We start from the raw sequence: 26773 nt of genomic DNA on the forward strand, positions 1-26773 counted from the left end.
GGGGACCAAAAGTTACAGCCATTGGCTGTAAAGAGATTTGCCTTCCCAATTCTCCCAACACAGTTACACGGAGAACTATTCGGATGCTCTAAGCCACTATGGGTTGATTAGCATGTCAAGAAGAGTTCTAAATACCTCAGTCAAGATTGCTGCCCACCTCCACTGGGAAAACCTTGAGTTTTGGGGAAACTCTTGACATTTTCCAAATGTATAAGAGCATCCAACAGATAACTACCACACATCAAGACAATAAATGTACTGTCACACCAAAACAATCACACACTCTATGGTTTTATTTAACTTTTTTAAAAAAAGTTTGCAACATTCCTGCAGGTTAAGAAGGTCTTAAAAATTCAAGAGTAAACAAAGCTTCCCCTACCAACAAATGGTTGGCCCTGAATTAATAGAAATACTGAGTTTTGAAGTTCTAACTCTTGTTTCATAAGCTCCAATATAAATCTACAGTTTATCATATTATGTGAAATGGTGTGTAGATTCTGTGGAACAGTGTATTAAACTACTGGCAGACCTTCAAACAGCTGGGAAAGGAGCTTTTCTGTAAGTTTAAATGAGAAGCTAGCCTTGCCCTTGCCCTTGCCCCTTATGGAACACTATCTCTAGCCATGTATAAAATGTAATGCTTTAACTAGAAGTCTCTGTATTAAATAAAATAAATACTGTGAGCATGTGAATAAATGCTCTGCAGGGGTTTCAGGCTGGAGAAACTTCCAACTTTACAACATGTTGACACCTGGCAGGAGGTGGCCTCAGGATGACTGAACCTCTCTTATTCTTCCCATCCCCTGAATCCCTTGCCTTCAATACACTTGCCAACTCAGCTCTTCAATTTTGTACCCAAGGATTAAGCCCTGTTCCTTCATCATTCCCAAATAATTGGTGCAGAACGGTTTGTGGCAGTATATGCAGAAAGACACTCAGAGGCAAAGGTAAAACAAGCAGTTTGTAAGAGCCATCGAGAACCAGCTGGGCATTCATTATCAGTTTGCTTTAAGCTATTTTTAAAATTGTATTTTTAAATGGCTGCAACCTGCCCTGGGACCTTATGGTGAAGGGCAGATAAGAAACTGAATGCATAACAAATAATAAGCAATATTTTTCTGGTTTTGAGCTATGCTGTCAAACAACTTTGCCAGAAAGGGAGAACATGGGAAGGGCATCCTATATTATGGGCTCACATTGAGTAAGTTTTGAACACTGATCTGGGGTAGCAAGTTCATCCAAGGTGACAAATGAAGGATAATGGTTGGAGAAAAATAAACACAGTACTATACAGTTACGGTCCTCATGACAAAACTAGCATGATTAATTGTAGGCTGGGGAAGTTGGAAATCAGAAGTGATTGCTCACCATATACCTAAAGAAAATTTGTCCAGAAACATAGGTGCTGCTTACAACAGTGGCCACAGAAGATGACTGCTTCATATTGGTGGACACATACCAATTCATTTAGATTTTCAAGCTTGTTGCAGGCCAAAGTTGTTGCATTTATCAGCTGTACACCTTCAAAACCAATCATATCCATCTTTCCATTTTGATAGCAGCAATAATGCTTCTCTGCTGTCTCAAATCATGATAACGGGATCCTTCTTACAAACAGTGAAGCAGCAAACACTAAGCTACATGCTTTTCCTATTGAACCTTTTCAGATAAATTTAGTGCGCCATGAAGCTGGCAGCTGATGACAAAGAGGGTTCTATTATAATAAGCTGAGAGAGAGAAGGACCTAGACTGGCCTGTAAAATGGAAGAAGCTGATCTAATGTTTGACATCAACACTGATTCAAGTCTAGCTGGTTTAGATAATCAAAAGTGCTCAAAATACAGCACTTGAGACAACATAAGCAAGAAGAGACCTCTTGATCCATTCGCTTGAGATGAAAGTAGGACAATGTTACCCCTTCTGGGGTGGCAAGGCAAAGCTGAATAAGCCCTTCTGTGTTGTGTTTGAAAAGGTTAAATTATTTTGCAACACAAGGTACCGCGAAACATCAGGAGGAAATTTGCTGCTCAATTATCTTCCAAAACATTTATGTTTTCTGACATACTCCTTTCAAAAGGAACTTCAAAGCTGCAGGTTTACTGTATTTTATAGAGCTCCCAAACGTTTATCTAAAGAACAGTAAATTCAACAGCATATCCCGTTGCTATGGTTAGTTTGATCATCAGGAAATTAAGGATTTTGGGCCCCAAAGCACTGAAAGGTATGGGCCCCTAACTCGCTACCCATAACATACGGAAACGACTTGCGAAGCCTCTCAAGCAGTTCTGTCCACACAGCTTGCCTCTCTGTCCTAATCACAATACAGTCTCTGGATCCAAACCAAGCTCTCACCTCTGTATGGCTTGCTCATTCTATGCCACTCTAATGCCATTTCCTGCTCCTGAACCTCCCTCCTCTGCATAGTATCTTCTTGCATACTCAGTGTTTCCTCACTAAACATGTTCCCCTATTTTGATGCCTTCCTTTCCATTCCTTACAGCCTTTAAAAAAACCAAAAGGGTGGGGATCCCATACCTGGCCAGTCCCACCCAAATTCCCATAACTTTCTCTCTTCCTCTACCATACACATCTCACAAATTCTGTTATTTCTCCCCTCTCATGCTCCCCTTCCTCTCCCTGCCCCAATATACACCCAATTATCCTCTCCACCATATCCTACAATTCCTGGTGTGCCTCCTATATTGTCCCCTCAGCCACTGTTAACAACTGACCTGTGCCAAACATCCTACCTAGCGAGGGCTACGGCTGTTGCAGCCCTATCTGTACCTTAGGGCAGAAGGGAGATGCATAAATTGGTAGTGTCCCTTCTTCTGCAGGATTCTGATTGTTGGATTACCGAGATGACAGCTAACTTCCTGCTTAGTGTGATGAAGAGGAAAGCGGCACCAACTTTTTCTTTAATACCACAGCTGTAGTTGATATGCCGCACAATCAAACGAAGTTCCAAGTAGCCTTATTGTACAAGGACAAGGAGCTAGGACGATATCTATTTTTACCTCCCCACCCCCATTTTATGTTGTTATTTCTATGTATATTATGCTATGGCCATACGGCTAATGCAATAAAAAAAAAAAATCTAATTTGTAGTGAAGCCATTTCATACACTGCCACTTCCAGCATATACATTCAACATGGGTGCTGCTTCCATGGGGCAAAGTAATTGATAGAATAGTTCCATCAGGCATCCAGGTATACTGTGCAAAAAAAAATATGCACATTTCTCTCTTTTAAACTGGAGCTGGGTGGGAGAGAAATAGGAATAGTGTGTTGCTATACATCTATTCAGCCAATAGGTTCCATTTATTATTGCTAATATTGCTCTGCCATGCTGTTTCCTAATGCTCTCAGAACAAAGCGACACAGGAATAAGATACAGAAAACTCAGTAGCAATCCAGAAATATCACTACTTTGTGGAAATAGCTTGAGAAATATGAGAGTTCACTAGTTTCCCCACATTTCCTAACTGCTTCTAGGATCAACTGCTAGAGAAGGAAGAAATAATAATAATTATTATTATTGTTTTTAAGAAAGGAAAGTCAACTCAGAGCATTAGGAAGATGTAGGCTAAGTAATCTGAAAAGCCTTGAGCTGAAAATATTAGTTTCCTGGGCTATACCACATTCTTTTGTTCCTCCACATGAAATATTTCTGCAAGGAGAAAATGGAACAAGTTGCCTTGGGTAAGTTTGTGGCTGGTGAGCCCCCCCCCCCCCGAAATAGATATAGATGAGGTGCTGGGCTAATATAAACTTCTTCCTTGTGTGCAATTCTACCATTAAAAGGATTCTGCTACCTAATACTTGCTCCAACATATGCAGTGTCCACACACCAGTGACGCATCTATGTCTGTATGGCCTGGAAGGGAGCTGGTTGAGCAACTGATATGCATGCAGAACATCCCAGGTTTAATCCCTGACTAAGGCTGGGAAATATTCCTGTTTTGAACCCTGGAGAGCTTCTGCCTCTGAGTATAGACAAGATGAGCTCATGGTCTAACTCAGTTTAAGGCAGCTTCTTCCTATATTCCACTGGCAAGTAAATGCTGCATGCCTGAGTACTGGTAGGCACATGGGTTAAGAAGCCCTTTAAAAGATGTGACAGCAGGCAGCCTGGAACCCTGGGTGGGCAACTGCTGGAAGTGAACAGAACATCTTGTTTAATCAGGCCACATAACCCCAAACAATGATAATACAGTAGAACATCAAACTGGCTTTCTATCCACAGCTCTCAACTTATTCAAAACACCTAATATTCACAGAACACATGTCCTTTCAGAACCTGCTCCCACCAAAGAGAAATGCTTAAAATTGTGGGTTATCAAACAACAACAACAACATGGCTTCAAATAGCACCAACACTTGAAGGGTTCAGACAACCAGGAACCACACACTAAGAAACTGCATGGCACTAGTAACCACATCTAGTCCATCATTAGCACCTCTCAGTCTTGGTTCCCCAGTGTTGCCCTGTCCTCTGTTTTCCCCCCAGTCATCTATTGAAGTTGTCAGCATGTGACAGCAGCCACACCCTGAGAATGGCTTCGACTGGCCGGCTAAACCAGGTGAGTGTAGCCGATAGGTCTCAAACCCTCAGTGAGTTAGAGACATCCCCTGCATGCAAAGGTAAGTTATGGTGGATTGAGAGGATGAGACCAATAGGAAGTCCAGTGGTCAAGAAGGCAGTTGTAGAGGGAAGTGAGGAGCAAATGAGGGTTAGGGATTAGAGTGGGGCAGCGGGTGTGGCTTGGGGATAGTCTGAGGCCAGATAGAGAATCCTGTTTTAAAGTATATCGCTAGAAAAGGGAAGCAAAGGGATTGTGGGATTCCTTCTCTCACACATGCCTAGGCATTGTATTTTAGTATTATTTGCTGTTGGTTGTGTTTGATGGATTAGTCTGTCCTACCCAACTCCAGCCTTCCTAGCAAAGGACACAGAGACCATTCTAAGATCACAACAGTGTGCATTCCGTGACAAAACTTCAACGCATCATCACAGAAGCCTCTCCCCCAACTGAAAGAGTAAGGTGAGTTAGCTCAGGGCTAGCTTCCCATTATATTCATTACATAAATTACTAGTATATGTAAGCAACCACTTTTCTGTCTGGGATACCCAGCAGATTTCAAGTGCTTCCATATTTGCTTTTATTTTAAAAATACATGCAATACCACAATATTCACAATACATGCAATGCCAAACCTGTATCAAGCAATAGCATTAATAAAATAATACAAAGCATAATATAAAAATATGCAAAGACTCCCCCCCCCTTTCTTTTCTTTTTAAAGGATTTCCAATATATTTGAACAGGAGAATTCACTCAGGGACACTTCATTACATCACTTTTAGAACATGTGAGTGCACTGGGTCTTTTAGGAAAGTCAGACTGTAACATGGGAAGAAATACACCAATCTCTGTCAGTAAGCAAAAACATTCAGAGCAATAAAGTAGAAGATTATCCAGAGGTCAACACAGATAAATATGTGTGTATTCCCTTTCACAAGCTACACCTTCAAACTCATTAAGGCACAGATGCATTTTAAATTACCTTCAAAATAAATCTGTATTTAAAACTGAGGGGTATTTTGCCAACTTTCCTTACTTTGTAAGGTTAGCTGACTATTATGTCAGTGTGGAAAAAATGAAAAATACATTGACATGCGAGCCCTGCGCTCTGTTTCTAATCCATTCAAAAGTTTGTTTTTGAAAGAAGATCAAGGAGAAGATGACTCTGTGATGGAGACAATTTATTTAAGCCTAGCAAGAAACCCATCACATAAAAGAGATTGCTCACATTTGCAACTGAATGTTGAGTCTGAAAGAAAAAAGGAAGGAAATCTTTACAAGATGAAGAATTTAAGAGACTCTGAATCAACAACTGTGTCAAACATTTTGCAGTCAAGAGCATGCATCTAAAACCACTTCAGAGCTATCTGCATCTGGAATTGGACAGAGCTTGTTCACTGCCTTTGCCTACCATAACATAACATAAAGCAGCTCCTTGCATAGCTGTCAACGTTTCCCTTTTTTAAAAAGGGAAATTCCCTTATTCCGAATAGGATTCCTTGCAAGAAAAGGGAAAAGTTGACAGCTATGGCTCCTTGGGAGTCCATGGACAATAGACATCAATGAAATAAACCGGTTAACAGTGAAAGACCTGGCCTGTATGAGGGGATAATTCATTAAGGGAAGATTCTATACAACCTATGAGTAAAATGTCTACCCTGTTTGCCCAATCTGGTGTAAGAAGAGGTAGAGGGTGCTAGATAGAGTGGGAGCCCTATCCTATGGGGGAAGAGAAAGGAGCTACTAGTAGGGAGCCCCCAGATGCCCTGCAAAGATCTGCCTCCAGTTTTTCCCACCTGGATCATGGATTGCTCCAGGTATGAAAAGAGGGAGGGCAAATAGGACATTTGTGCAACTATCCAACCTTACTAATGGTAGGGTTGCCGTATTTTTGGGCCAAAGTTGTTGATTTTTTATTGCAACATCTAAAAAAGAGTGAGAAGTTGTTGAGCTACTTTTAAGGAAATTTGTCAGAAATCTAGGTTTCCAACATGGGTTTCCATACGTCCAGATTTTCCCGGTCATTTAAGCGATTTCCGCCCGGACACTGTTTCTGACTGCCATATTCCAGCTATGTCAGGGAAATTCCAGATGTATAGCAGCCCTAACTAATGGGCCCCAACACAATTTCAAAGGCAGATCTAGGGAATCGTCACTGGTTCAGTTGCATTGGGCATGGAGCTTCTAGGATGCTGCAGCAGGAACCCCAACCACGAAATCCAATGGAAGGCTAGCGGCTGGTGGGTGGGGGAAGATTTTGGCGTCGGGCAGGCACCAATGAAATTTGAGACACCATGGTCCACCACTGATTCTTTGTTATAAGGAAAGCAAAGGGGAGCCAAATTCCAGTATTAGTTGCCATCTATCCCTCCTGCAGTGGCTTTATAAGGTGCAACTCTGCTCCAGAGTATAACACCTACCCAGGGTAAGAACAGTGATTTTTCCCAGCTGTTCCTCTCTGGTTCCTTCCTGAATAGATTTTTTGCCAATTGGCAAAATCCTCTTGCACAGGAGATGAGTACCTAGGTTGGGAGAATGCAAAAGACAGGCTGGGACCCTACTTACTGTCAAGGGTTTCTTACTTCCAATTGTTTTAACTACTGTAACAATGGAAAGGTTGTTTTAATTGGGCTGCTGAAACAAAAAAAGCTTAGTGGAAAACCAGGTGTGCTTTTTTGTGTGAAAAGGCTGAGAATGAGAGGCCCGTTCTAGTTTATGCTGCTCCCTTTGACTATGTAAACACTTGGCTACTATTGGTAGATGAAAAGAAAAACAAGTATATCTCACAAAACTGAAGTCTGTCCTTCACAATCTAGGATTTCTTTCTTATATCTTTCCAGCTGAGGCAGTGATCCCACATATCTCAAAATGTACCCCAAAGCCATAATCAATAATAAAGCAAGCATTGACTGTGATGGAGCTATTTTTCTAGGCTTTAAAAATCTAGACCATCTGCTACTGAAGGAAGAGATAGTTTGCAGATCCGTGTTATTTATCTGCGACTGATTACTGACATCTCAGTAAAAAATATCTACTGAACTGTACATCCAGTTGACCAATAGGCTACTGTAGCTTTTAAGCTGCCCAGAAAACCAGACTAAGCACAACAAAACTTCATTAGACGGTCAGTGACACACGGATATCATTTGTCTTCTCGTCTTGCTTTCTCAGATCCAGTTTAAAATTTATCCTTGCTATCTTACTATACATTCTTACTGGTTGCTTAAACTAGGACATTTTCATCCTCCAAGTTAAGGCACTGCTTAGAAATGCTAATAAGTGAGTGAAATAGAAATGCCTTAAATAAAATGAAATAAATAACACGTTTCATGCCAGCCGCAAAAAAAGTGATTGTAAAATATGAGTGCCATAGCAAATCAGCAGGCAGAGAACTTTATGCATTACTGCTAGGAAGCTTATATTCTGATCTTCAGGCCTGCTTGTCCACTAAGGATGATAAAAGAATTTGGAAGGGGGAAAATCATGAAAGAGCATATGGTGCAAATTAAATATGCAGGTTTGCTTTTAGCAAGGAGGAAAGCCATGGTCAAAAATGCATTCAGATGAGACGTTCAAAACCACTATATATTTTAAATATGGAACCTTTCCCAACCTGGTGCCCTGCAGCTGTTGTTGAAATATGGCTCCTATCATCCATAATTGTTAGCAATGCTGATTGGGACTTATGGGCATTTGAGCCCAACAACAACAATAGGGAGCAGAGTTAGCGCTGGCTGCTATGAAGAATACCTAACTCACAACCTCTACACAGAAACTACCAGTCACTGAACCAATGGGAAAACAGCCCAAAGAAACAAGTATGAGTGTAAATTAAGTCTAAGGTGTAAATAAAGTCTAAAGTAGGCTATATTACTCCCTTGAGAACCACAGAAGTCAAATATCTGGACTGCAAAGGATATGTGGAAGACCATTTGACTTTTTGTATATGGGCAGTTTTAAAGATTATTCTGAGTAGCCAGGTAAGTGATGCAAAATATGTCTTACTCTGTAAAACAGTTAGGAACAAATGCTTTGAAACAGACAACAAAAAAACCTGCCAAGTGAGAATCAGACACATCAACATATATATTTAGGAACATTTTTGCTACAGCTAGGAAAATGACTATTATGGTGCTATCATATTTAAATTCTCCAGTTAAGATATTAGACCCCAGGCTTTTATTTACCTTGAATCCCCAAAGGACTAACATTGCCTCTCAATGCTGGCACATGATGGTACTGGTGTAGCCTTGAATTCCTGTACATCCATTGGTACCTGCCAATTTCCATTTCTGGTCTGGTGATCACTGCCAATTTTAGGTGGTAAAAAGTCAGTGTCTCCAGCAAAGTTCAGTTTTACTTTAAGTACTTTTATTCAATTCAGATTTACTATAAAGAAAGCAGGAAAGGGAGCAAGGATGCAGAAATTTATGCTGAGATTTCGTAACAGAAGCCAGCCACACCCACACACCAATCAGAAGAAGGGGCTGCAATTATTAGTAGAATTTAGGAAGCCTGCTAGATTCCTCAGAGAACATATAAATTTGTATGTTGACATATCAGTAGCATCCAGTACTCTAGAGCAGCCTCCCCCAACCTGGTTCATTCCACATTTTTTGGATAACATCTCCCATCCGCTGGCTGGCTGGGGCTGATGGGAGTTGGAGGGCACAAGGTTGGGGAATGCTGTTCTCAAGTCATTTTTATGGCATTTCCATCCTTTATCACATGCATTCCTCTGTTCCCTTCTTTACTGGCAGTGAGCCATTCTATAGCTGATAGATTACAGCAACTTTTTCTATCCTAATTGTGGGAAACCACATTTACTATTTTTAACTTTTCACTAAACCCAGCAGAGCAAGATTATCACTCCCAGATGGAGTGAGGGAAAAAAAAATATCAAAGCACAATTTCAACTGTTGCAGTATTAAGCAGTTAGCATCTTGAGAAAACAAGTAGATAAGGCAAAGCTGTAGCATATTGTGCAAAATTGTTCGAGGGTACACTGGCAAGTTCCTTTGATAATTTGATAGCATACTATTTATTAGAATAATAGAAATTAGGGATGAAGAAATCTCTCTTTTTCATTCTTCCTGTCTTAAATTCAGTTCTTTACCTTTCTGAATCAGTTTAGAAATTCACCAGCACTTTAGTGCAAATTTCTCCTAATAAACACATTTTTGTATGCAGTTTTAATATGCACATTTATGCCAACAATTTCCCTATATATAATGCATATTTGTATGCTACGTTATTTGCAGAAATATAGGCATTTTTATGTACGCTTTCCCTAACATGCATTTTTGTACACATTGCAAAATTCAGAAAAGTTATGCTTCAGTTCACATATTTGTTTGAGAGCATGAATTAGGTAGCTTCCCATTTAATGCTAACGAAATCAAATTTCTTCTCTATCCCTAGTAGCAATGAAATCAACAAAAAAATCATTAAATATTACAAAAAGTCTAAATGCTGATTTAGAAGTTAAAAAATAAGCCAAAGTTTTATGCATTATCTTCAGCAAGCCCCCCTCTTCATACTGCTGGAAGTTGTCAAACAATAATCAATAACATGCAGTACTTTATATTCTACTAGGAAGTAACATCTAAGTCTAAGTGCCCTGAATGTTGGGAAGATGCTTTTGATAAACCCCACCAAGGCATTTCATTATCAGGTGTTTTCCATTGTGGAGAGATCAACACATGATGGATCCTTTCCTCAAATGCACTGTTGTTCTTTAGTATTTGGTTCCATATTTTTAAGACATTAAAATTTTATTAAGGAGCATGCAACAGGTTTTATGGAGAAATGGGACCCAAACTCTCCAAATGGTATTACTTCTGCACAATGTCTGTTCATTACTATGGGGTTTAAGTGGAAATCCCACTCAAATGAAAAAAGTTGTGAAATCACCAGTGCAGTGTTTATGGAGTATGCTTTAAATATTCTATTCAGGCTTTTCCAAGTCTTCTTGCAAATCAGTCTTGAGTTGGGTTTGGTTTTGAGGCAACTAAACTGCTTCAGATTTCCCTGGAGAATAAAAAGCAAATCAACCCGGTTGCTGCTATATAACCACAAAATTAAAAGTGCGTGTGGGTTTCAAATGGAAGTGAAATCTTTTGCATCTGCACCCATCTCATAAAGCCAATGCTGATTCGGTAAAGAAACTGAGTCCTTGCAGCAAAAATCTAAGGAGTTTAACCACCATGGACTACGTTATTTTTGATTCATACACTTTTTATATCTGTCTAAGAAAAAGATCCTCTCTTAGATAGCTAATCATCAACATTTCCTTGAGCATATGTCCATGTTATTCAGCTGTGGCTGTTTCCGCTTAATGCACAATCAGTCTTCTGTCTTTAGGCCCACAATGGATGCCACAGCAGCTGACCATGATCTCAAACAAGAAAATGGAGGGCTGGCTGATCATTCGCAGCATTTTTTTTTTTTTTTTGCATATATGGGTTATGCAATTGTCTCTCTGTATGAGCTTTGTAATTATGCTTCTTCAAACTGCTTCCACATTAGAGTCCTTTAGTATTACTGGGGCACTGCTTCTTCACAAATTGCTGGAGGAAGAATCAAAATGGAGGTTCCTCACAGGATTAAAACATAGCACTATGTTAACTAGCATTTCTATCACGCCTGCTCACAAGTAAGTTCCATTCAGCCCTGCCAGCTTTATATATAGTTTATTGCTTACAAGTTCAGCCTCTGTTATTGCTTCCTATTGATCCCAGCTGGGGGTTAGTGAGCAATTACTCCTTGAATAGCCTCTCTGAATTGCCCTGATGTCAGTTTATGTTCCCACCAAAGGGGACACTTTAATTACTTATTTCCTTTCTCTTTTCATTTTTAATAGTGAAATGGTACTTATTCGTTTCTCGACGTGAACAGAAACTAACATTCAGAGCATCTATTCAACGGGCAATTACTCATTAAATCCTTCAGACTGGGATCAACAGGAAGCAATTACACAGGAAGAACCTGAAAAAAGGAAGTGTTTAATTTAAAGGCGCAAAAGCCCTGGAAAAATCTTAATAGTGCTTTGTGTATCCACACTTGACAGGCTGGGGCTGCCATTGCATTGTATTGCAGGAAAATCAGTCATAATTTATCAGATTGTGGGGCAGGAGACATAGGAGGAAAACATGGAGAACACTGCAGTGATCTAACAACAACCTGTGTACACTCTCTCTCTCTCTCTCTCTCTCTCTCTTTCTCTCTCTCTCTCTCACACACACACACGGAACGGTCAAGCTTTGTTCACTCTCTCTCTCTCTTTTTTTACAGAACATCCAGATTACGTTCAAAAGTGAGTGAACAGCAGATGATAATCCCAGAGAAAAAGGGCTAACATGGAAGCAACCTGCAGTCCCTTCCCTTTCTTAAAGACACTTTTATGGCCCGGAGAATTGTAGTTTTTCCTTGAGGAAACTAGTGACCAGTACAGCACAATTAAGAGGCATTACTCTTCTCTAGATGGGATGGAGTAATCTAAAGTGGAAACACGGTGTACTATTACTTAACCACCCTTTTACAGCTTTATTTTAAACAAATGATTTTTAATATGGCCTGTGGCAGGACATATGGGCAGATTCAGTGCTAACACAAGGCTACACCTGCACCCTTCCATCACTTGCTGGGAAAAGACTCCTGCACCAGAGCAAGAAGATCATACTAGGTACTTCTACAAACAGGGGTCATGGAAAAGGAAGAGATGAGGGTGCCATTAACACAAACCTGTGCCCCACAGTCCTAGCCCTGCTGGTAGACCAAATTTTGCACCACTTGGGACCTGTTGCAAGGGCCTCTCTCTCTGTACATAAAGAGTAAATAAATGTCAAGTTTCAACAGCATGCCGCAGAGGGTTATGCTGCAACAGCTAAAGCCTTCCATAAGAATATTACTTAGATTATGTAAGCGTATTGACTTCATTAACATTTTCCTCTGCAAATTATTTGAGCCCCTCTGATCTAAGCAATCTCCTCTTGTACGACAGCTTTTCCGGATGCAATCCATGCATGCAGAAAAGCAGCGATGCTTTGGGGAAGTTCAACTCTTATCACCAGGTGATGCCCCAGCATGGCTGAAGAGATGGCTGACAGCACCAATCACATGTGATGGAAGGGGTATGAATCCTTCTCCTGTCCTCCCAAACAGGTGCTTTGCACTGTCTAAGCAGACAAACACCAGCCATCTGTTTGGCAGAAGTGACCTTCGAGCATAGAAGCATGTGCAGACCATGACTGCACTCTCTAACGTTTGGCCCGTTTCTTTGTTCAGTCACCTCTAGAAGCGTGATCTGTGCATGAACACCCATTTCTACCTATCACCCTTGTTAGACCATGATGGTGCCATTTTTACTGCCACCATTTTTGTCATTCCATGGCTCTGTGCCTACCTACATCATTGGAACTAGGTGCAACCTATAAATCATAGGCCCCTCTGACAGTTGCAGAGAAACAATACATGATAAGTTGAAGTTATAAAGGTAAAGGGACCCTGACCATTAGGTCCAGTCGTGGCCGACTCGGGGGTTGCGGCGCTCATCTCGCTTTACTGGCTGAGGGAGCCGGTGTACAACTTCCGGGTCATGTGGCCAGCATGACTAGGCCGCTCCTGGTGAACCAGAGCAGTGCACGGAAATGCCGTTTACCTTCCCGCCAGAGTGTTACCTATTTATCTACTTGCACTTTGACGTGCTTTCAAATTGCTAGGTTGGCAGGAGCAGGGACCGAGCAATGGGAGCTCACCCAGTCGTGAGGATTCAAACTGCCCACCTTCTGATCGGCAAGTCCTAGGCTCTGTGGTTTAACCCACAGCGCCACCCACGTCCCTTAAAGGTAAAGGGACCCCTGACCATAAGTTGAAGTTATAGCATCCCTCAAATCAATAATTCTGTGTGAACCTAAATATGACTGGGGAGATGTTAATTTTATTGGAGAGGGCAGATCCAGGTATCCATCAATTTGCACACATGGAGCTGTCCATAAAACTAAAATGAAGTGGCATAGCCTTTGCAGGCCATGGGAGCTGTGTTCATCAACTCTCACATGCCTGTGAATAATTGCTAAACCTGGAAGAACTGGTTTTGATTTATTTATTTATTTTGCCATACTTGTACAAATTATGTAACTAATCCCATTCTCCAAAGATAAGCATTCACCAAGTTTATTAAACACTGTAAGGATCAGGTAAATTTGCAATTTCTACCCCCGATCTAAATCATCGTTTCTGACATATCTGGCTTCCGTGCTGTCACACAATATGCCACAAATCCTAAGTAAGTATTGAAAGCTTAATGAACCTTAAAATACAAGTAACTTTATATGGTGCCAGTGACCTACAGTAAAATGTAAAACACATAGGAAGCCAACAGTATGATTGGGCATGAACTACCTGTGACTGCTAGTGAGCAGAAGTAGCTGGAGTTAATTCAAAGATTCTGCAACATTGAAACTGATCTCAAATATACACACTTAAAAGTGCCTGTACTATGTAAGCCTACAATTTAGATTCCAGAAAACTCTGATTTTATTTCTTTTTTTCACCACCATTTCAGATTTTCCGTATTTTTAATGGCAACGCACCTTCCACTTGAAATCTCTCAGCAATTTCTCACAGGAAGGTCAATAGTCAAATGTACAAGTCCTTCTAATATGCATGTCTTCTCAGAAGTAAGTACCACTGAGTTCAATGGTGTGTACTCCCAAGGAAGTTATTATAGCACTGCAGCCTAAAAGTGCATTTTGTGTGCTCAGGTTTTTCTTGCTTGCTGTAAAAAACAAGCATCATTTCATACATTGCTCAAATATAGCAATTCTTTCGGAATTTGCTTTTTAAATCTACCATAACCTTATAGCCAGTTTGCTCTGGACATCTGCAATAAATCTTGTATGACATGTTTCTCCTGTCCTTTACTTATTGGGATAGTATCCCCGCCCCAAATTAATACAAACATCTTGTCTGTGTTAATATGATGTATCTGGGTGTATTTCCTCCTCCTCTGCTGATATAAAATGGCATTCATTTTACCCATTTATTCCATCTCAGTAAATCCGCCTATCCCCATCCTCACTTTTTGATTTAATTTAATGCCTGCAAGATAAACCCTGTCATTTACAATAATTTATAAACCTTCAGCTTTAAATGCACTCAATCTGTCTTGCAGCCTGTAAAATATCTGCTCAACATTTCCACGGACAATGTTCATAGCCTATTCCTTTGATATTTGATAATCAGAATAAAGCAGCATATTAACAAGAGTGTCACACAGTTTCACCAATTAAAAGAACAGCAAATGCCACAATGGCTCCTCTCCAGAGAAGCCTTAAGGATACTGCAAATCACACTGTATATTTTTTTGGCTAATCTTTTTTCATACAGTTCTAGAGATTTATAGTATAAGACATACTTAGTTCGAAACGTATTTTAACTACACATTCACCAAAAACTAAACGTCAAGGACTCAAGTATTTAAAAACATTTCACAGTACATTAGAATGAAAATTTAGATGCACTATTGCGCCACTTCAGATGTAAACCACCATGGGCATATAACCATCATGTTAATGGCACCCAAGTCCCATTGATTTCAATGACACCTAAGTTAGTCATAACTATAATTTCATGTTGATTTCAATGGGACCAAAGTGTAAGTAACTTACTCTGGTATCCAACTTATTCACCCTGTGTGCTAATCTTTACAGCTATGGATTCCTTTCTATGACAGTAGGTTATTGCTGTTCAACAATTCAAGAAAAGCATTATTATTATTATTTGTAGAAACACAGCTGTGCGTTTCTAGAATGTTACAAAAAGGATGATAGTCCACTGCACTTTTTTTTGAAAATCAATTGCAGAATTCTTATGGGTGTGGACAGAAGAAGATTTCACTCAAAATGTACCAACAATTATTTCAATCACCTCAACACTTGAATCTTTATTTGCATACAAGGGGATGTTTAAAATAATCAAAACGATATATTTTAACAGTGACAAGTGTGCGGATATTTCCTTGTTCAATATCTGACATTTCGATAACACACCAACAATTGCTTCATAGAGATGACCAATGAAAAAATATGCTACAGGCTTTCTTTTAAATGGACGTAATTACATTTTTTAAAGTCATGTTATTTAGAAAACATTTGCATTACTTTTAAAAAATCTAGGGATTCTGATACAGGTTTTAACAGTGTGAAAGGGTTTGTGTATTGAATTTTTTCTCCATATTAAGTTCGCATGGTGTGTCATACACCTGAAAGCAGTACAAAATTCTTATGTGTCTTGTAAATAATACTGCAAAGGGGGTTGGAAAAACAACCCACAGTAATATCCATAAAGGTCCTTGGGTGTTAAATACTACAAACAAAATCTAAAACACCATCCAAAGAAATTATGCATATCTAAATTCTATTCTAAAAAATGAAAGAGAAAAAAACCTTGACAGGATATCAAAGCCTAGTAAAATGCTCACATCCTCTTAATTTCAGTTAGGAATGTGTCCGAAATAGCCATTTAGAAATGTAAATAATTTTTTTAAAATAGTAAGAGTCTGGTCTGAGTTTTAGGTGAGGGGAGCTATTCATATTTTATTTATCTTTGTAAACCTAACCCATTCTACCAAGGGGAACATCATAACATGGGTGATTACTTTCTTTTAAAGACTTTATAAGCCGCACCCTTTACAGACGATCAAGGAAAAATGGTATACTTCCAAATAAGTCCATGCAATCTAGCAAACTAACTAAAGTCAGGATACAATAGCAAAAGTGTCATCTTAAACGTAGAACGATTCTGCAAGCTTAGGTGATGTTTAAAGGCACATACATGACACTAGTCCTGAAATGCTTTAGACGTGGGCCATGATCAAAAAGACTATGAGCCTCAGGGGACTTCGCACTTGTGTTTCTTAAACTGCAACACAACACCCATCCTAAGTTGCAGAGCAACTGCTTCTGGAATACAGAAAACTTTCAGTAGGGTTTTGCGATATGGCACTGAGATATATAGATATAGTATAGATATGATAGATTAGATCCATCCCATCAAGTTGGTTCAAAGGCTAAGCAGTTCTTTAGATGCCACCAATTAATTTTCTTTGCAAGGGTGGTGTGGTGAAGGAAATAATGAATATACACCTTACACGGCATTCCTAAAGTTTCACTGATTTCAAAGACATTCATTCAAGTACAATTCACTTCTTGGCCTGGAGGTACACAATTTTCTCTTCCGTTCACTTAAGAAAGAGTGCTAATTGTATTTTTTGAAATTCAAAATGCAAAATGAAGCAATATTGAAAAAGGATCTGTACACACTTTGGAGGGCTCATTTTATAAGAAGCACCTTTTAAAAACAACTTTATCCATTGAAACAACAACAAAAACAACCTTCTGGGGTGTTTCTCCCCATCATGGGCATGCTAGTGTTTTGATATGTTTTGATTCCTTAGCATTGTCATTTTTTGAGGTAGAATATTCAGGCTATTATTCTATACAATGGCTGAACTATTCACCAAATTTTACTTTATTGAAATTGAAGCTCTTATAATATTGTATGTTTTAGATGTTTCACTGAGCAACACAATTAAAATTTGCGGAATATGTATCGCATCACTGTACATTTAACTAACAGATTCTTTTCCGGACACTCTAAACCATTAATTTAGAAGTATTCATTAGCAATTTAGGATGAAATACAAAGAAACCACTAGCAACAATATATATAACAGGTCCTGTAAGTTTTAGAATTTCTCAAACAAGATAAAATACTGGAACCAATCCTTTAGTGTATGCTCATTCCCTTTCAAGTCAGTGGTTTTATACAAGTGTAAATGGCTGCAAAGTTTCTAAATAACTACACTAGCCTGCTACAAAGAAGTGCAATCGAATGAAATAATGCAGGCTGTTAACTTTGTTTCATTGATCTTTAAGAATAACAACAGCCAGCAACATTCAGATTTGCTTTCTCTTGCCACACTGCCATTTTCTGGTCTGTAAGTCTCTCAATTTGCCCCCAAACACTATTGTACACTTTAATTATTTGCATAATATTACTGCCTCATTCTTTTCTCCCAAATATTATAGAAGTGCTGTACAAGAAAGCAAAAGAAAACAAGCCATTATGTCTACACTGGCAGAAAGCTTCCTGTTACAGTAATACTGGATCACCCAAACCCCTACCATCAGACTCAAAATGTGTGAATAAGGCATGTATGTGTGTACGTACACACACACACACACACACACACACAATTTTTCTCTAAGCTGCAAAAAATGCAGTCTGGGTTGTTTCATGGGATTCGAGATGGCTGAAAACACCAACTTAGAGATGTTGGGAGAGATGGCTGTTCCATTAATCTGCTGTCAAGCCATACAGCATAAAAACCACTGGAAGCTAGAAGATGCCATAATGATAATTTAAGCACTGCTCTAAAGAGAGTGACAAACATAGCCCAAATCTTTTCACTTAAGGTTCTTAAAAAGATTTAAACAGTCTATTGTTCAGTCCTCTGGGTACCTTTTTTCTCTTGGCTTTGTTCTGTATTTTCCTCCGCTGCAGTTTCCATGGCTGGCTTTATACCATCCACCAAAAATGCTCTCGCTCCCCGCCCCCAGCAAAGAGTCTCTCTTCCTTCTTTCTTCCTTCCCTTCTGTCTCCTATTTACCGCCGCAGTGATTGAGTGGCTCTGTTCCTCACTACAGTAGATTACGCTCCTTTCCAAAATGCACAAAGTCGTGTCAGCTTTAGTTTCGATCTGCCTACTGGTCCATAAAGATCTCTGCCAGGAAACACTCAGCCATACGTCAGAGACCCCAGTTATAAAATAGCAGGTCTCTGCTCGATTGTCTCCCCACTCTCTGTGTGTTTGCAATGGGAGCGTGAAGGGGGGGATAAACCCAGCTAGCCTCCCTTTTTTCACATGGTCTCTACTTTCCTGTTCTCCCTGTGAATGTTAATCAATTCTGTGGTGCAGAATAGATTAGTGACATCAGAAGAGGGGCTGCATCTGAGGGAGTGAGCAGAGCCCCCTCCTGTTGCATGACTCAGCGATGACACTCACCCCTCACCATCTCTAAGGAGAGCCCATGGCATCACATGACAACAAGACTCCCTTTCCCATGATGATCGCCTATTTATTATGCTTGGAATTTTTATTAATTCCACATGCCCCCAGTTCTTTCAAAGAACATGCCTGTTTCCTTTGTAGTTTTAGGTTTTGACTTGAAGGATGCATGGTTTGATCGCAGTTTAGAAAATAAATGCATATTTATGCCCATCAAATAACTATGTACCATGTGCTTATATGGTAGTGAGGAGGTTCTCACATCTCTGGGGCAGTTAAGCTATTGTGACCAGTGAAGAAAGGAGGTGCACAGGTGAGACAAATACTAGAGGTACATAAGATCTCAACTTTCCAAGTTCCAAAGTTAGATTCCTTCTATTTACGAAGAAGCGTCCTTATTGAAATAGAAGCTTAAAAAAGATTACAGGATGTCCTCATCCAGTCATAGGCAAATTTTTATCAGGAGATGACAGAGAATAGCACATCATTCGCCGAGCTCATGTAATAGACGTTGGCTTGAAGATTTTTGCAAATCAAACATTTTCTTTGCCAGTTATTTTGTTTGTTTAGTACTGTGCACAGGGGATCTTAAGATTAAGATCTGAGGCAGATGTTACATTTGCACATGAACCGTATTCTCAAGTTTAATACAGATGATGAAAAACCAGATGAAATGTTTTATTTCATGGAGTGTGTTAGAAGGTATTCTTTGGAGTCATAAACTCCTGGCATTGAAGGAGAGTTGGGGAGCTTCTGTCATGCTAGATCTCCATGTGCAGGGGTTGCCTGCAGTGACCAACAGCATTCAGACATGTTTTCTTCCCACTCACCCTCTGCATTCTGAGCTGACAGTCCCATGAGCTTTTTCTTCAATGCTCAGATCTGTCCTCAGAGAGCAGTAAACTAGACTACAAAGCTATCAAATACAAATTCAAAAATCCCAGGTAAATACCAACCTGCTAAACTCAGCGCAAGAGAAAGCATAAAGGAACAGCTAATTGAGCAAGGAGAACAACTGGATACCCTTTCCTACTTCATCACAACTACAATGGCTCCTGGGACTTCTCACCTGTCATGTCCACTTATCTGCCCCTGTCTTCCAGGGTGTGAACGGGTGGGGGTGGGGTGAAGCATTCAACATGCTTGAGGTTACCTAATCCCGAAAGGAAAAATTGAAAAATACACATGACTGGGGCCTTACTTTTGTGAACCCTGAGTAACATCGCTTTTCCATTTCCAGAGTTTACCAAATGTGTGTGTCCAGGAGCCTTAGAAATTGCATACATGGCAAAGCATTGCATTATCTGAACAGTGTGCTATGGCTTCACCCTATGGTCTTCCCTATGAGAAACCCCTGAGATATAGCTAGATATTTGCTGCTAAAACCCAACTCCATTTTTAAAAAGACATTTTCTAGCATCATATGGAGACTACCAAGACATGAACATCTAGTGTGAGATGCAACAGCTCTCTTTCAGTCATACAACACTCAAGAGGAAGAAGAAGAAGAAGAAGAAGAAGAAGAAGCAGCAGCAGCAGCAGCAGCATTTGGATTTGATATCCCGCTTTATCACTACCTGAAGGAGTCTCAAAGTGGCTAACATTCTCCTTTCTCTTCCTCCCCCACAACAAACACTCTGTGAGGTGAGTGGGGCTGAGAGACTTCAATGAAGTGTGACTAGCCCAAGGTCATCCAGCAGCTGCATGTGGAGGAGCGGAGACACGAACCCGCTTCACCAGATTACGAGTCTACTACTGTTAACCACTACATCACACTGGCTCTCAACCTTGTGTGATGCACCACTATATCTGCAGCTATACTTCTCCCCACACCACACTATTAAAGAAGATTCCTACATTCTCCCTCCTTCAAACACTAACCCAGGGTTGGGGAACCTTTGATCCTTCGGATGTTGCTGAACAACAACTCCCATCAGTCCTAGCAAGCATGGTCAACACCCAAGGATGATAGGAGTTGTAGTTCAGCAACATCTAGAAGGCCAAAGGTTCCTCACATCTGCGCTAGCCCATGGTAGATGGGATGGGCGCTTGAAGGAACCAGTGAAAATATATGTATCCTTAAAGATAAGATAACTCTTCACCCCCATAAATGCAAGAAACAATACTATCAGTGAACCATATCCAAACCACAAACCAGGAACACCAAATTGGAAGCGAGTGTGACACAATTCAGGAGAAATTTGGAAACATTAATATGACAAGGCTTGGGAGAGAATCAGTGACAAAAGAGAAGAAGCACAATTTTGCATCCTTCAAAATTCAAAGTATTTTCAAAATAATCAGTGTGCATTACAGGAGGCTATTAAAGAATAACATAGATACAACCAAGCTAAGTTTGTGAATTTTGTCATCAACAGAAAACAAATTTCCTTCTCTGACCACCACCCTACTTGGACTAGCAAGTCAAGACATTAGAACAGATGTATTTCAAATTTGCAGAAGCAGATCTACATTAATGAGCACAAATTAAATGCATATTAGATTATCAGCACTCATCCTCTCTGCCGAAATATTTTACATTGTCAGTACCAGCATTTGAAATTTTATATGACACAACCGACTGTGAGGATTGCTCCCTACACCTTGCTGCTTCAACATTAAAAACAAAAAATGGGGGGCGGAATAGTCTAAATTAATGTGTGTGGATTAGAAGGGAAATTGTGACTGGTCCAGAATATTGACTCACTCACATAGGAAATGTAACTTTTGGCTAAAAGATATAGGGAACAGGACATGCAGAAAATGGTACGGATTATCTGTCACCTGATAGTAACCAATTATTCTCTCTCTCTCTCTCTCTCTCTCTCTCTCTCTCTCTCTCTCTCTCTCACACACACACACACACACACACACACACACACACACTTCAAAGGGCTTTCTTCCCTCATGCACCAGAATCTCTTCTCCATTGTAGCCAGATGAGTCCAGCCCCAAAGAGTCTGTGCACAAGACCAAGAGACATGACTCCTCCCTTTCCCATAACTTCAACAAGCCCTGATCCAACATTAGGGAGGGAGAGGGAAGCTGTTGTATTGTGAGACAGAAGAAGTAGCAAGTGCATTCTTTTCCAGCTACAACCATTTCATGACAATCCAATTGTGGGGCTTGTTTGTTTCTTAGCCATCTCTTCTTCCAAGGAGTTCAGGATGCCATTCATGATTCTTCCACCCCAATCTTATCATAGGAAGAGTCTGCTGCATGAAAACAGTGGCCCATCTAGTCCAGCATCCTCACAGTGGCCAGCCAGATGCCTATGGGAAGCCCCATAGTAAGCATAACAGCACTCTATCCACTTATGATTCCCAGCAATTGACAGTCGAAGTACAACACTGCCATCATGGCTGGTAGCTCTTGATAGCCCATTCTACTGGACTGTGGCCTTATCCTCTTAAAGCCATCCACGTAGGTGGTCCCACTTCTTGTGGTAGCAAATTCCATAGATGAACTCTATTACTTCAAACTATAGTTTTATTACCACAACCATTTTGAGGGTTAGACAAGAGAGCACTATAGACTGGCCCCCAATCTCCCAGTGAGGGTCACAGCTGAGCAGAAACTTGAACTGGAGCTTTCACAGTCCTAGCCCAACTCATCAAGCACAACACCACATCGTCCCTCAATGCATGGGTGAAGCTGCAAACAACTTCAAAGCCTTGTTGATTTCATACTTTTGTATTGTTTCTAAGGCTGCATTTAGTAATATTGTGTGTGTGTGTGTGTGTGCATGTGCGCGCACATGCGCACCTGCAGATAAATAACCATTCTTCCCACAGGATTAAATAATTTTAAATAATGCTTTTAAAGCCTCTCACTTCTCCCTCCAAGCACTCTGGCAAACAAAAAGGACTTTGAGGAGTGTGGGGATAGTGCTCAGTGGCAGAGAGCTCTGGGAAAGAAGAGAAGCAACTATTTCTCTCCACTGTTGTTTCCTTATTCACACTTCTCTGCAAGTGAGATAGGACTCTACCTCTCTTCCAAGCAATCAGTTACATCATGGCTAATTTAGACGACAATTTATTGAAACATGCCTGTTTCATAAACCATTGTTAACCCACAGCATTTCTGGGTTCAGGCATAAAGTTAAACTGCATATAACCCAAAAGTAATTTTAAAAAATCTTCCATTCTTCTTGTGGCTTCACTGCAGGTGTAAAAGGGAGCACGTGAACCCAAGGTACACTCCGGTTCCTGAATATAAACCATATTTTAGCATAACATCCAAACAAGGCCTTCATATTTGAATCCAGGTATATTATATATCCAGGACCTTAAAAGAAACAGATGGATGAAATTCAGCTATGCTGTCCTGCCCACTGCACAACTACTGATCCAGAGGCACCGATTCCAGCTTCTATGCTGACCTGTGTGGTTCCTCTGCCGTCCATAAATACTTTCAGGGGGTGTAAAGGGCTGCACTAGGATGTGAAAACTGGTGTAAGCATTAGCGGATGCCACCGCTGGATTGAAAGTGGGTCACCAGCATTGAATTTAATCCAGACGTCTGTTAGACTGCTATCTGTACACAAGTACAGTTCACATTTTAATACTGTAAATATATTGGCAAACGTTTTCTTCTGCTGTGCTCATTGTGGATTTCACTTTGGATCTGCTCCCTCTGCTTCTCTTTCCGAAATGGAGTGTGCATCCTTCTAATCAAGTCTCATTTCATTAGATCACATACCAGTTTGCATAATTGATAACAGCTTACAATTTACTGCATTCACAGAGATCCTGTAGGGATTGCTTTTTTCTACATTGCAACCTTTTTTCTTTTTAACTCACAGCAAATTGAAGTCCTGACCTTGTGGAATTAAGTACTCAGAAATCCCAATTCCAGTCCTTCGTGTACCACTTTTAAAGAAGTGGATACGCTTTGGTTATCATGATAAAGTGTCACAAGCCATCTATCGCATCTGAATGTGCACTGTACTTTCCCACCTTCAAATATTCTTCACGAATTCTCTTACTAAAATACTGGATTACAGAGCTCACCACACTCTCCACCCCCTCTTCTAAGCTGCCATTCCCTCATACCTCGTGCATAAGAAACCCAGGCTCAAGTTGTGTCTTGATTGGACCCCTGTGTATGCATTAAAAATAACTCTTTTTTCTCCCCTTCACAATGCCCTAGAGAATGCAAATCAGGAGCAATCAATAATGACAGCTGAAGTCTAATAGTTCTCTTTCACTCACATCAACACTGTATCATACACTCAAGTAGAGCATGCTCTTTGAAACTCCAGGTGATTTTTTTTGTTAAGTCTACTTTAATATTGGACTACTTGAAGTGACAGAAGCTAAGAAATTTGCATGTTTAGTCTGGGACTATGCATTGCCAAATCTCAAAACAGTAGGGGATTTTATATACACAATGAACTTGAACACAAAAGCACTGTAGGGTGAGTTGAGGACAAGAGTAGCAGCCTTGATTCTGCATCACCAGATTGGCTGTCTAGTAAATTGCCTTGCCAGAGTAGGATTATTGCCTACAGTATTTATTTCTAACATTTTTGTCTACTCTAGACATGGGTTGTCAACGCTTTCCTTGGGAAACTCAACCTAAGTCCGAGAAAATGGGGGGCGGGGCAGAAATCTGCATAAATATTACTTGCTTTTATATCTTAAATGCAGTTGACCTCCCACTAAAACCAATGGCAAAATCATCACAGATTTGTATCCCCTGCCATACAAAATTCATGATCTGTGACTATTATTTTTCCATCCGCGCATCAGAGGTGGGACATGTTCAGGTAAGCAAGCAAGTCCATCAAAGGACTTCCTCAAATGGACTAGTTTTTCTCTTGTACTCAAAGTTCACACATCACAAAATTCTTCATGCTATGGTAACTGGCACTGAAATTCTATGCTTGTCCGCGCAGAAGTAAATTCTATTGTTTTTAGTGGGGCTTACTCACAAGGTAAATGTGAATAGGATTGCAGCCTGAAGCTCTAACTCTTAGAAAAATAATAATACATTGATGGCAAACACATCAGTCAGCACATCAGTTCTGAGCATGGTGCCAAGAACACATGATTTTCTTCCTTGGGCTTCACTTCTCTTTGAAAATTACACATGAAGAAGTGGTCAGAGAAGATGTGCAAGACATGCCTGAAATTGTGTGGATATAGACACGGAGACTCTCCTCTTTAAAAGACTGCTGAAGAAGAAGCTTGCCTGCTTGGGAACAAGGGTTCACAGATATGCATGAAGCAGCTTCTGCAGTCTCAAATCTCCAAAATTTGTGATCAAATCTGGATATACAACCTTTCCATTTCAGGTAGGTAGTCGTGTTGGTCTGACGCAGTAGAAATATATTTTAAAAAATCTGAAGAAGTGTGCATGCACACGAAAGCTCATACTGAGGACAAACTTAGTTGGCCTCTACTCTAAGGTGCTACTGGACAATTTGTTATTTATTATTTATATTTCTAACCTTTCCATTTGTTAGGAAAGCCCAAGGCCAATAAGCTGGCAGGCAGGGCTAGTCTCCTCTTTTGACTTTGCTCCCTCATAAACTTAACAAGTTAATTGTACATGGCCTTGTTGTACTTCAGGGAGGTGTGTGGCAGCCCCAGATATGGGATGCCTGAGAAGGGAAGATTTCCAGAAGAGCTGGCCGGGAAGGAAGCACAGACTGAGTCCATGAGAACCCACTCATCCCTGAGCAGCCAAGAGGCCATGGGTCTTCATGGGTGACTGAACTCTTCATCTCTATTCATCCCTTTTCTCAATGCATAACAACAAAACAGCAGTGCTCTCATAATACAGGCCTCTCCATTCTTTCCTCTTTTATCATCATTCATATCTCAACTATGACATGACTGAAAGGGATTCTGATGGGAAATGTGCTTCACATTAGCATATTTTCCCTCCAAACAATAGCGGCATTAAGCTGCTGCATTTTCAAAGCCTAAACAAAAAGCAGCAAGACTTTTCGCAGCAGCAGTGTTTGAAGTTTAATTATCTGTCTGCCTTATCTCTAACCCATTTTTATTTATTTTTTAAAACGAAAAAGGGACATATGTCTAGTTGGAAAGTTTGACTAACAGAAAACAGTAGGATGATAACCACTGATTTTTTTTTTTTAATGCAATGTCTTTAAGATGATTTTACTGACATGTGATGGTGTTAAAACTCATCTTTACTTCATTGATAATTGTATTTCATGCTCAGAGCCACTTTGTGGTGATAGTTATTCTATTTTAGAATTAAATAGATCAGTCTAGGCAACTCATTTTAAAACTTACAGAAGTTTTTTTCTGGCATTTTCTCATGCAAAAAGCTAGGCAGGCACAACACTGCTTAAGTACACAGCAAGACATCTACCCACCTTGTATTGTCAGTTGCAACAGTCTGGAAGTGTACAAAACCTAATTATTTTAGAAGAGGGCATTAGACTTCAAATAATTAGGAGAGAAATTTTCAAAGAGAAGTGAAGCCCAAGGAAGAAAATCATTCCAACTGCATTAGTCAGTAGACACATGAAATGCAATTCACCTCACCCTGAGCTGATAGCTGAATGGCTGACTAGTGTAGTTTTCAATGGGAAGTTCAACACAACTTGATCTGAAATAAAGCCAAAATAAAAGAATATATCTATGGAATGTGGTTTAGAAAAGCTGCTCTTCTCCTTTCTTCTTCAATTTTATTTATATAAAAAGATAAGAATCTTCATTTACTTGAGGCCCCCTCAATGCCTGAAGGCTCTAGTTAGCAGAGGATGAAACAAGATGATAAACTGCAGCAATACAGAAACATCCTATTTTTAGGCTTAATTCGGGCAACCAAAGGATTTACCCTCATCTATAATACCCATGTGTCAAACTAGAACCCACAATTTCTCAATGACAAACAGAAGTTCCTTGCCTGGGCTGTCCCTAAACCTTCTGCTCACAGAGCCAGGGCAAGAAAACCTCTCTTTTTAGACAAGAGGACAGTGACTTTAAGAGTACCTTAAGGGAGACTAAAAGGACAGCAAGGCCAAACTTCCAGTAACAATTCAAGGGAGAGCATCTCAGTAACAACTATGCCCCAAAAGCACACGAGAAGCTGCTAAATTATTTGTGGATTAGAAAACTCAGACCATTTTAGCAAG

The 26773-nt window shown here is 40.1% G+C and overlaps 1 protein-coding gene and 1 long non-coding RNA gene across 7 annotated transcripts in view; both read right to left on the bottom strand.

Annotated features, from left to right (window-relative positions):
* Nucleotides 1-26773, bottom strand: part of LOC309368003 — a 371432-nt gene that overhangs the window by 99767 nt on the left and 244892 nt on the right. The window lies entirely within an intron of this gene.
* The window catches only part of GPM6B (glycoprotein M6B), a 100039-nt gene that overhangs the window by 16256 nt on the left and 57010 nt on the right, over nt 1-26773 (bottom strand). For 3 of the 6 annotated variants that reach the window (XM_081907686.1, XM_081907689.1, XM_081907688.1), the window contains exons 1-2: nt 18111-18312; nt 8774-8893 (exon numbers count right to left, since the gene is read on the bottom strand). The exons of 1 other annotated variant lie outside the window; for it this stretch is intronic. In XM_081907686.1, coding sequence (XP_081763812.1) covers nt 8774-8893; nt 18111-18159 — 169 coding nt within the window. In that variant the 5' untranslated portion in view covers nt 18160-18312. Of the gene's footprint in view, nt 1-8773; nt 8894-18110; nt 18313-26773 lie in introns of those variants that run through there. 2 more of the 6 variants (XM_081907687.1, XM_081907690.1) reach the window with 2 other exon arrangements.

Source organism: Podarcis melisellensis (genome assembly GCF_964234715.1).
Source record: "Podarcis melisellensis genome assembly, chromosome: 4".
NCBI classification, from domain to species: Eukaryota; Metazoa; Chordata; class Lepidosauria; order Squamata; family Lacertidae; genus Podarcis; species Podarcis melisellensis.